Source organism: Rattus norvegicus, chromosome 6 (assembly GCF_021556685.1).
Source record: "Rattus norvegicus strain SHRSP/BbbUtx chromosome 6, alternate assembly SHRSP_T2T, whole genome shotgun sequence".
Lineage (NCBI taxonomy): Eukaryota > Metazoa > Chordata > Mammalia > Rodentia > Muridae > Rattus > Rattus norvegicus.
The window spans coordinates 109379463-109391553 of record NC_141539.1 but is presented as its reverse complement, the minus strand read 5'-3'; the positions used below and the strand labels follow the sequence as shown (position 1 = coordinate 109391553).

The 12091-nt window shown below is 36.7% G+C and overlaps 1 protein-coding gene across 4 annotated transcripts in view; it reads right to left on the bottom strand.

Moving 5' to 3' along the window:
• Window positions 1-12091, bottom strand: part of Rbm25 (RNA binding motif protein 25) — a 47269-nt gene that overhangs the window by 19349 nt on the left and 15829 nt on the right. For all 4 annotated transcript variants that reach the window (NM_001395131.1, XM_087554119.1, XM_087554121.1 and 1 more), the window contains 4 exons: window positions 10352-10509; window positions 2781-2966; window positions 2046-2099; window positions 1745-1828 (listed from right to left, as the gene is read on the bottom strand). In NM_001395131.1, coding sequence (NP_001382060.1) covers window positions 1745-1828; window positions 2046-2099; window positions 2781-2966; window positions 10352-10509 — 482 coding nt within the window. The remainder of the gene's footprint in view (window positions 1-1744; window positions 1829-2045; window positions 2100-2780; window positions 2967-10351; window positions 10510-12091) is intronic.

Below are 12091 nucleotides of genomic sequence, written 5' to 3'. Positions count from 1 at the left end.
TAAGAAGCTATTTATATATGCAATATGTGTATGTATACAAGCAGATATCGCATATATATGCATATTTTAAGAAAGAATAAAGAAATGAAATGATTCCTTAAAACAATAAACAAAGTTATGAAGAGAAAAGGAAAGAATTTACAAAAAAAAAATCAAAAATCTTACCTTATTCTCTCTTCAGACTCATCCGTGCTGTAAATGGACGCCCCCTGCCACGCTGATACCCTGACAGTCTATGGTTATTTAATAATCTCATACCAAAACATGCAAAGGTTCACTGAGCTCATTTTTTATTGCTAAGAATTCAAATTTCCCTTAACCACACCACCCAAAGAGAACTGGTTTTTATTTTTTTGTTTTGATATCTTTTATTTCTAAATCACATTTTGGAAATTCAGAACATTGCCATCAGTAAAAATAATACTAAGGCAGTGAAATGCCTGACACCCCTAAGTGCTGAAGTAGTACCTCGTGAGTTAAAAGTTTTTACCAACCTCATTTCCTCATAATTCACCAATAACATGACAGGGTTTAAAACAAATAAATAAAAACAGAAGGGGGTAAACCACACACACAACTGTATACCATTTTTAAGCTTACTCGGCCTTCAACTGGAATAGTGAACATACATGGAGTATTCTACAATGACTTTCCACAGACCAGCACTGTAACTCTCAACCTTCTGGGAGTTACATTTGTGCTTTTATACACATTTACTTCCTGGAAAAGCACTGTATGTGAGCTATGGTTGGGTATCTGGACATTAAGTGTTCAGCAGCACTGATAATCAGCATTAATTGTCAACTTGGGATTTTGAAAGCAGTAAGAAAAAATAAGTATCGATATAGAGAAAGTGAACACTTAACCCCACTGAGTTATGTTATGTACTTCTCAGTCTAGTCAGAACCAGTAATGGCTTACTTATTACCTCTAATATCAAAATACATCATGCACTTTCCATTTCACCATCCGAAAGCATCACCTTCAATATCAGCGAACATTCACAGATGCACTGTCATTGAGAGAAGCTTTAAATAGGCAAAACTCGTGAGTGGGATTTACTATATACAAATACCCATTTCCAAGCCAGTTACCCCTTTGCATATTTTTCTGAGGGGGCATCCATAAATATAATAAAAAACAGAAGCTCATACTTACATCCTATTCCTTGTTACTTTCCAAGCTGAGAGTTTCATCTTGCATTAGTCACCATATGATCTCTATCATAATGGTGGGGGTCAATGAATAGATTAGCTTTATGGGAATTTACAGTTCTTCCATGCATCTATAATTTGGTAAGTCTGGTAATCACTGGCCTACTTTTTAAAATCTCCCCCACTCAAACTTATTCCACACAAATATAAATCTTAAATTTTAATCTCCGCTCTTTAAAAGTTTTCCTAAGATTAAAGACCTGCCCACAAAATAAACTGAACTGTATGTATGTTATCCTTCTACCCCCTGAATATAGTTTAATCTGACCTTGATGTTTATGTTGAAATCTATATTAACTTTTGTTATATTAAAGTGAGATGACTGTAGTAGTCAGTGACTGAGAAAAATTAGCAATGACCACTTTTAAATATGGTATTAGTCTTCTGTTCTTTTGTTTCTACCTCAGTATCAATTAAGCCTATTAAAGGCAATAAGTTATATTCTAATGTAAAGTTGATTTTCTTGTCTGTTTGCTTTGGATTCTGTAAAAAGTCTAGATTGGTATCAAGTGAAAAACCAAGAATACTACCTTGTGTGTGTCTCTGAACTTGCTGATCTCTCGGGATATCAAATCTCTTTTGTCTTCTTCCATTTCTATAGCATTTATATCCTCCTAAATTAAGGGAACAGAAAGGAATAGAGATTTACATATATTAATATAAAAAGTGACACAATTCAATATTTCGTGCAAGTATTACAAATACATCTAAGCAAAAACCAACTTTGAAGTAAGATCTAACGTAAAGTTATGACGATAATACTGGTAAAAACCACATATCTGGCAGTTAGTAGTGCACACATAAAAGTCAAAGCCTACAGTTCAAACGAACCTTGGTGATGAGTGGGTAAGGGATCAATGGGGCCACTGGAAATCTACGGAAAATCTGCAGAGAAACCCACAAAGATTTTTTTAAAAACAGCTCACATTACACTATAATAAAACTGACTACACACTTATCCAGGCAACAATACACTACTTGTGATACTTTCTTGATTTCAAATTACAGTAAGAATGATTTATCTTTAAATCCCTCTATCACCCATCACATGCTTTCTTTTCAATAGTCAGAATACTCTTAAGAGTATCAGGACTGATTCCTTAGATAAGGAATTCTAAATTATCACTTGATATATATTTGCATGCACAAAATAAAATTTCTATACCTTAAGAAAATATTTGCCTATAATTCTTGCCAAAAAATAGTATGTCTGTAACTTACCCTCTTAATTACTATCAATTAGTTATCTTTATCCTTCCATATCAGTGGAGGGAGAAATTTTCAATTTTACCTAATATCTGACTAACTCTTTTATTTCCAATAATAACAAATTTCCAATAATAACACTCTTGGACCAAATAACGATTATAGTAATACAATTGTATCTGGTCAATGATAAAACTAAAATGCCCAAAAGACACTGAAAATCAAAATGGAACTTTCACTATCCCTTAATGTGTATTTTATAGCATTTTTCATAACATAGACAATTCCTGAGTTTCTAGAGGAACACAGTGTTTTAAAGAAGAATAAATTATATAAATTATTATATTGTCAAACACATACGTCCTCCTTCTTTTCCTTTTTCTTCTTCCTGGGGTGAGAGTCAGACTCCTGTGAGGGGGCATTTAGCTCACTGGAATATTCTCGGATTAAAACTTCAATGGCCCCTTTAATCATCTGGTCTCTTCGCTTTGTTTCTTCATCTAAGGCTTCTTCATCATCATTAGTGACAGTTTCTGGTCTTGCGTTCTTAAAGACCAACACAAATTTGAAGAGAATAGAAAAAAATTATTCCAAAAAAATATAAATGGGCTAACCAAGGAAAACACTAGACAGCTGTATCTACAAAACCTAATCACCAGAAAAGGTTACGGGCTGTAAACAATGGCTTTTCCCCCACATGTTTTTCCCCCCACACATGTTTTTTAATCTTTTAAAAAATTACTTCTAAGTTTGAATATATGTGTGTGCTACAGCATACATGTGGAAGTCAAGAAGACAACTTGAGTACTCCTTCCACCACAAGCATCTTAGGAAAGAAACTTCGGTGGTCAGGCTAGCAGCAACATTCCTTATTAGAAAATAAGTCAATTCAACCAGCCCAGCTTCTATAATTTCTGTGTGCAGCAAGAGCTGCTTATAATAACCATATACCTGGCAAGGAATGGGGGTATACTCTTTTAAACCCAGAAGGATGCAGAGGCCAGTGGATCTGCCTATTTACATAGGCCCAGAACAATCTGAGAGCTCTGGAGCAAAACTGTGTCTCCACCATATGCTATATGTCCATCTTTCCATCTGACTGGCACGTGCAGTAGGTCAAAACTTAGCCAGGAATGGTGATGTACACCTTTAATCTCAGCACTCAGGAGACAGAGCCACAGATATCTCTTGAGTTTATGGCCAGCCTGGACTGCAGAGCAAGTTCCAGAACGACCAGGGCTCAAAAAGAAAAAAGAAAAAGAAAAAAGAAAAAAAAAAAAAAAAACAAAACCCCACAAAGATCAAATACATAAATATATTTTTTAGACTTTAGTAATAATTATTTAAGAGTAACCTTCTGATTGGGCAATGATGGTTGACATCTGTATTCCCAGCACTGGGGAGGCAGAGATAAGATTTGGAATTTGTGGGCAACTGGAATTACATGAGACTTTACCTTCCCTTCCAACTAGATGCAATAACCTCAAAGAATAGTTAGCATGAATCTATGAATCTGCAAATACCACAAGTGAAAGGTAGAGTTTAATTTCCACTCAAAGCCAGCAGTAGTGACAAATAAAAATAGCCCTTAGGCAGGATGGTAATTATTAGGTAAACTTCCCTCACCTAAGAGAACCCTATCTCAAAAAGAAAATCTGTCTCAGAAAAACACAACCTTCTAGCATACAGCTGTTGCTTCTAATCATGCCTAAGCAACCCTAAATATAGAATTCATAGTTAAAACTAAAAATAGAGTTTATACTATAACCTGAAAACTTTTGACTTCCCCTCACTTTCAACTCAACTATTTACTCAAAACATGGGGAAAAATAATGACATAGAAGGGAAAAAACATGGAAAATTGTACATACAAAACCATTTTTCTAAACTAAAATTATAAAGTGTATGTTCCAAAATAGCAACTTACTTGATAAATATATACTGATTCCATCAGCATGTAACAAAAATCATGCTCGTAGAACCAGGGGTATAGCTATCCTGGATTCAACCCTCAATATAGCAAGAGAAAAGAACTATAATCTTCCATATAAATGCCAGTTCACATTGAACTCTACACATAGAATTTCATGCTATGTGAGTACTAACAATTATAACTTACCAGGTATTTGATAACAAGCATCATTAGTTTCTATCATTTGAAATAATTTCATATGTATTCAATAAGCCTTACATTAATTAACATTTAATTTAAACTCTTATTCAGAGCATACTCTATGATACTGTGAGAAAGCATAAAGCACAATTTTTTTCTTTTTTTTAAAAGGAAGTGGTTATTTCATTTACATTTCAAAAGTTATCCCCCTTCCCGGTTTCCCCTCCATAAACCCCCATCCCATTCTCCCTCCCCGCTGCTTCTAGGAGGGAGCTTTCTCCCACCTACCCACCCAGCCTCACTGCCCTAGCATTCTCCTACAATGGGGCATCGAACCTTCACAGGACCAAGGCCTCTCCTCCCATTGATGTCTGACAAGGCCATCCTCTGCTACATATGCAGCTGGAGTCATGGGTCCTTCCATGTGTACTCTTTGGTGGTTTAGTCCTTGGGAGCTCTGGGGGATCTGGTTGGTTGATATTGTTCTTCCTATGGGGTTGCAAACCCCTTCAGCTCCTTCAGTCCTTTCCCTAATTCCTCCATTGGGGTCCCCAAAGCACAAATTTTTAAATTGAATTTTTGATCATAAATGTTTATTAATATATAGTAAGAAATAGAAGTATATCAAAGATAAACACCCACTCTATTAAGAGTTTCTTACTTTCTCAAACCTGCTTCTTCATCCAATCTTCTTGTTGCCAATTTTCTACTTGGCATCTTAGATAAGGACAAGATGCTTTACACAGTACTGTAATTAAACTATTAAGATTATTTATTAAACAATATAAGTAAACTATAATTGTGGTGACTGTATTTTAAATTGGTAAATACACCTGTCACTAAAATCCTCAATGATTTGACTTTGGCTTTCTGAACCTTTTGTATGAAAGAGAATGCTCTAGTAACATGGCTATGGACAATTCAAATTTAGTGTTTAGAGTGTTATTGTTTTTGCTCACATAAACACCAACATGCAGCCCAAGCTGGCCTGAAACCTGATAGACTGTTCTCACCCTCCTGCTGAAACTATGTAGCACCAAACCCAGGTCCTTGGAACTTGACTTTTGATATCTAAATTCTACACTATCAAAATATTCACTAGAAAGCTGGACTATGTGTGGTACTGAAGGCCTTTAATCCCACCACTTTGAGAGACAGAGGCAGGTGGTTCCAGGCCAACCAGGGCTTCACAATTAAACAGTCAAAAAAATAAATAAAATAAAATAAAATCCAGAAGAAAAATATGTTCTGTATGACATTTCCTACGCTCTGGTTTCTTCTCCCTTGGCAGACTCTCCATAGGATTTTAACTATAGGAATGGGAATTGAGTTGTAATTCAATGGCTTATATAAAAATAACCCGTAGACCCTAAATTATCATCCCTACAAACTGAAATTTAAGGACCAATATAGCTATTTGCCACAATTATAATCATGAAGGAAAAAAAACAAAACAAAAAAAAAGCCAAATTCAAGTCTGTTTCAAATGGCTGACTGCCTCTCAATCTACATTTTTAGAAAGAAAGCTTATGAGTCTGCCTCTTAACTGATTGCTAATTATCAGAAAAACAAATTATGTTGAAAGATCACAGAAGGAAGGAGAAAATTATTTTAGATTGTTAAAAAGATTAGACAAGCTGCCAAATATAATCCAAAGCTCACAATTCCCAAACAATTTCCCAATTTCAACTTCTACCTCTCCAAATCCAAAATGACAGGAAACAGAGCTTCTAGAGACATTCTCCAGACTAACTTCCATAATCTATCAAAAAAGCAAGCAGTTTTGGGGGAAACCCAAAGCAAATGCAGTTCTTTCAGAAAACATTGGCTCACTAAAAGAACTTGGAAGCAATAATGTGAAGCACCTGAAGCACCATTATCTACTAGATTGTAATGCACATGGCTTTCCAGAGACTATCTGTCCTCCAAAAATTACCAATTCATTCTTATTGTTTTTTTTTCTTCCTAAGACACATGATAGAGTCCTGGCTAGCCCGACTAAGGTGGATGGGGTTGGCCTCAGAGATCAACCTGCCTCTCCCTCCAAAATGCTGGGATTAAAGGTATGCACCAACCCCAGCTCACCAATCCATTTTTCTTTTACTTGTATGGGTGTTTTGCCTGTATGTATACCACTTGCATGCCTGTTGCCCATGGAGGCAAGGCCAGAAGAGGATGTCACACCCCATGGAACTGGACTTATGGGCAATTGTAAGCTGCCATGTGTACTGGTAATAAAACTTGGGTCACCTCGAAGAGTAGCCAGTGCTAGTAACCACTGAACCAGCTTTCCCACCCACTGCTTTATTCTTGTACACAGAGTGAACAGAGTCTGAAACAATCACACAAGTGTCTCTATAGACACTGCTGAGTAGGCAGACAAAAAGCAGCAAGAACATGCTGGATATTTACCTCCAATAAAATTTACAATTTTACTAAACACTAGTTAAAGAAAATGAAAAGGGAAAAAAAAAACGAATCTACAGATTTAAATATTTTAAATCAAGTTATTTTTTAATTAGGTGTTTTTTATTTACATTTCAAATGTTATCCTCTTTCCCAGTTTCCCATAAATCCTCTATCCCATCCCCCTCCCCCTTCTTCAATGAGGGTGCTCCCCCACCCACCTCCCCACTTTGACACTCCCCTACACTGGGGGATCCAGCCTTGGCAGGACCAAGGGCTTAAATCAAGTTAACTTAGTTAACAAAAAAAACTTTTCTTAGAATTCAAAATCAGGAAATATTATCTTATTTCACAGGGAATTATTGTTTCTAACTCATGATCTTTCCTTTTGCCTCAGAGTCAGAGGAAACTAAAAGTCAACAACAAAATTACTACTGTTATTCAGTAAATAGTTACACTATTATTAATGAGGACGTTTTTTCTAGGTAATAGGAAAGGTATCTACTGAAAATCATAGATGTCGGAGGTATATAAAATGTGAGACTCAGACAGGGTGATGGGGGTTGGGCTGAGAGAAAGAGACTGTAAATAATAAGAGCACATTCGAGGGGGGGGTGGATTCAGGACAGGATTTAGTGATACAGGTTATTGTGTGAAAGTTTTTCCAAACTCAAACATTCCATCCTGTAGTTCTCTGAACAGGAAGGTTAAGAACCGAAGATAACTTTAGGAAGTCCCTGAAGCTAATCAGATTCCCCTGCTAGAATAAACAATAAAAGCTATGAGACCATCTCAGGTGGAAGAAAGCTGAGCTGCAAACAAGTGTCTCAGAGATAATTCTTAAGAGCAGACAGAAGAAACCAGCTGAGCTGCCACGAGGTTTAGACCAGTTCCTTGGAAAGGACATTCTCTACGCTACTGACCTGCATATAGGCCGTGCAGTGTGTGCCAAGTTTCCCAGTTTTATAAGCTGTCACCTATACTTGATTGGGCCTTCATGTGGCTATCGAGTCATTTCTGCTCCTGTAACTCCTCACCCATATTCCTGTACACCAGTAAAACTAATTTAATTGGCTCACCAAGTTGAACTTTTGTCATGAGTTCCCTATCTAGGAGAATTGTGTCTCTCCAGGATGTTTTATCACAGCTATTTGAACCAAAAGCACGTTAATTATAATTAGACAAATTTTTAATGATGAGCTTGGATGGGCAATAAGGCAAGGAGAATAATGATAAAAAACAGTTTGTGGATTGGTGCCAGTAGATGGCTCAATGTGTGAAGGGGCCTCGCCACAACTTAACAAACTCAGTTTGATCCCTGGGACCCTCATGGTAGAAAAGAACTTCCATGACTGGTCCTCTAATTTCCACATATATATACATTCACAACCTACAAACACAAATAAAACAAATTCCTTTAAAGATCCAATGAATGACATAAAATCTAACTAATCCCATGAAGGGAATGGGGGAACGAGTTCAAGGTCATACTACAAAGAGTAGTAAGAAGCCAACCTGGATGGACTACATGAGGTCCTGTCTCAAAAAAGGCCAGAACACCAGCTGGAGAGGACTAAGCAGTTAGCAGTACTTGCTGCTCTTGACGATATGGTTCAGTTCCCTCAACACACATGGTAGCTCACAACTACTTTTAACTAGTTCCAGGAAACATAATAACCTCCTATCGTTTCCAGAGGAAATACGTGTACATGGTGAACATAAACATATATGCTCACTCACACATAAATAAATCTCTAAAAAAATCCAATAAATTAAAACAAAAACCAAGAGATAATAGTAATAGTAATAGTAATTCAACTAACCTGAACACTAATTCCAACATAGATGGAAATACAGACAGAAATCCTAACCATGAAGACTAGATCTGACAATTAAGCAAGTTTACCTTGTGAAGATATGTAGCATGTGTCAGTGAAATTATCTAAACACTAGCAATCCAAAGGAAACAAGAATCATGCAGGGGGAAAGCTGCTGGTAAAATAAAACTTATTTGGTCTTTAAGTCTCATGTCATCCAGGCTGGCCTCAAATTCCCTGTAGAACTGATGAGCTTAAACTCCTGTCTCAACTGCCTTTATTTCCCAAGTGCTGGGATTGTACCATTGCAGATGACTTTAGTCTTGTTTTTATGAAATAAAAATATTCCAATTAAAGCTATACTCATGGGGTAGGAATGTGACTCAGTTATAGCATGCTTATCTGTAACACAGGAGCCCTGGGCTCTACCCTCAGCACTGGAAAAAAAAACAAAGAACAGAGAACTACATTCAGTTAGAAAAGAAAATGTCTTCAAGAGCATGAGAGTAAATAGTCTATAGTAAAGTACTTATGGTGTCATGAAATTAACTTCCTTTTATTCTTGGGTTAAATGTGAGTTTTAAAAAAATTCTTAAGGGGCTGGAGATGGCTCAGCAGTTAAGAGCACTGACTGCTCTTCCTGAGGCCCTGAGTTCAATTCCCAGCAACCACATGGTGGCTCACAACCATCTGTAATGGGATCCGATGCCCTCTTCTGGTGTGTCTGAAGACAGCTACAGTGTACTTATATGAATAAAATAAATCTTAAAAAGAGTCCTGAGTTCAATTCCCAGCAACCACATGGTGGCTCGCAATCATCTGTAATGAGATCTGATGCTTTCTTTTGGTGTGTCTGAAGACAGCAACAGTATGCTCACATATAATTTAAAAAAGTTAAAAAATTTCTTTTAAAAAAAAGTAATACATAGAGGTAGTATAAGGGAGAAGAAAAGGCTATATCTGGGGTTGGGGATTTAGCTCAGTGGTAGAGCGCTTGCCTAGCAAGTGCAAGGCCCTGGGTTCGGTCCCCAGCTCCGAAAAAAAAAAAAAAATTTTTTTTTCTTTTGCTTTGTTTGTGAAGACAAGGGATACATTATCACACTAGACACAAAAATCTCATGTAACATAACAGAATTAAAATGAAAAATAAAAATCCTGAATAAGGTTACTCATACATGAATAATAAAGTAGTAAGACTTATTTTCACCCATTTCAGAATCCAATCTGTGTGCATCTAAAAGAGAGAGGGTAACTAATAAACATTGTGTAGGTTGAAATATATTTTATACTTACTTACAAAGCTGCCTTAATGAATTAGCTCTGATTGGAATAGTCTGTACAAGTGTTTTCTCTGGCAAGTTAACCTTGTCCAGCCTCCCTTACTACCTTCATCCCAACCTGGAACAAGCAAACCAACAGTCATCCACCCACTGTGGGTAGATAAAACACTTATCTACAAACTATAAAACACTCCTGCATAAGGCACAAGCATGTACTACAGTAACAATCATCTTGTGAGTCTCATGTTAGATTTATTTACAGGATGAAGTAGTCACACTGACTTGGCACACATAGGTAGAAACAGTATTACATACCCCATTAGCTTTCTTCTTTGCTTTCCATTCATCCAACTGCGCCTTTGTCTTTGCATCAACTTTAACAAGTAGCTTCTTCTCTCCAATCTGAAGGTCATGCAATAATCTGAGGGCTCGGAGGGTAGATTCAGGCTCTTTATACTCACAAAATCCAAACGCTAACAATAAAAAAGAAGAATTTGTGAGATATTAAAGTATAAAAACATGAAAAACAATACAGCAAAGCAAAATGATTAAAGACAAAACTTAGGAGGGCACCGAAATCATCACTACAACCCTGGTCTTTTTTTTTCCTTTTTTTCCGGAGCTGGGGACCGAACACAGGGCCTTGCGCGCAAGCGCTCTACCACTGAGCTAAATCCCCAACCCCTCAACCTGGGTCTTTAACCTTCTAATAACCATTTCACTTTAACATCCATAAACCAACAGGGGAGGGAGAGTTTTAAAAAAAGACCAGGAGAAAAAAAAAAGTTAAAATCCAGTAAATCATTATTTACTAAGAGCTAAAAATAATAATAAAATTTAAAAATTAAAAAAATAACAGTCAAAAAAAAAAAAACCAACAACAACAAAGAACAGGATATAGCATTAACCATGTAGATTTTTGCAGGGGGAGTGGCAAGACACTTATAATCCAGTACTCAAAGGCCAGAAGCAAATGAGGACTGGAACAGCTTTAAACTCAGAATAAATCCCCAATGAATTTCACTATAGAAAACGTCTAAATATCCTGAATGAAATGAACATTTACATTTGAGTTTTCGGGAAAAATAAACATTTCAGTATTAACTAGACAACATGGCTATTTTGGGTATTTTTTCCTTCAGCCTCCCCCACAAAAAGATAAAATGTTAAGTTTCAGAGTATATACAAAATATAGAGACAAAAATCCCAATGCTTGGGGAGTACTTAAAAAATAACACGAACGGCCAGGCATGGATGGTGGCACACACCTCTGATCTAAGATTTGTGAGGCAGAGGCTTGCAGGAGCAATTAGAGGCTAAGCTGCTCTACAAAGTGAGGACAGGATAGCCAGGGCTATGCAGAGAAAAGGGGGGGAAGGGGGAGAAGGAAAGAGAAAGAAAATGGGGGGGGGGGTCACATGGATGAATGAATAAAAGAAACAAAAGGAAATCTGTAGATCTGTAGGATACTGGTAATAAGATGAGTGACCATAAACTGATAATTATGAATGCTTGAGTAGTAACCATGGAATTGTCACACCATCACATTTTATACCATTTTTTCCATAATAAAGGTTTTTTTTTTTTTTTGGAGCTGGGGACCGAACCCAGGGCCTTGCGCTTCCTAGGTAAGCGCTCTACCACTGAGCTAAATCCCCAGCCCCAATAAAGGTATTTTTAAATCAAAACTAGGTATAGCTTAGTGATAAATAAGTGCTCACATATATGAAACACTACACTTAACTGATAACACCAAGAAGAGAAAAAGAGCAAAGAATTTAGCAGTGTTTGTATACAATGAAAAGTAGTTTGTTGACTTTCAAAACTAATAGGCCATGTGCAGCTGGGAAGCACTTTGCCATAGAAGTGTGAGGACCAGAAGATCCCAAGTACCCACAGTACCCACATAAAAGTGCACATAACATGGCAATCACTAGTAATCACATCCCTCCAGAAGCAAACATGGGAGAAACTCCCTGATCATTGGCTAGCTATATGATCTTAAGTTCAGCAAAAGAGATTCTTAAATAAAGTGAGGAGCATTTGAAGAAGACA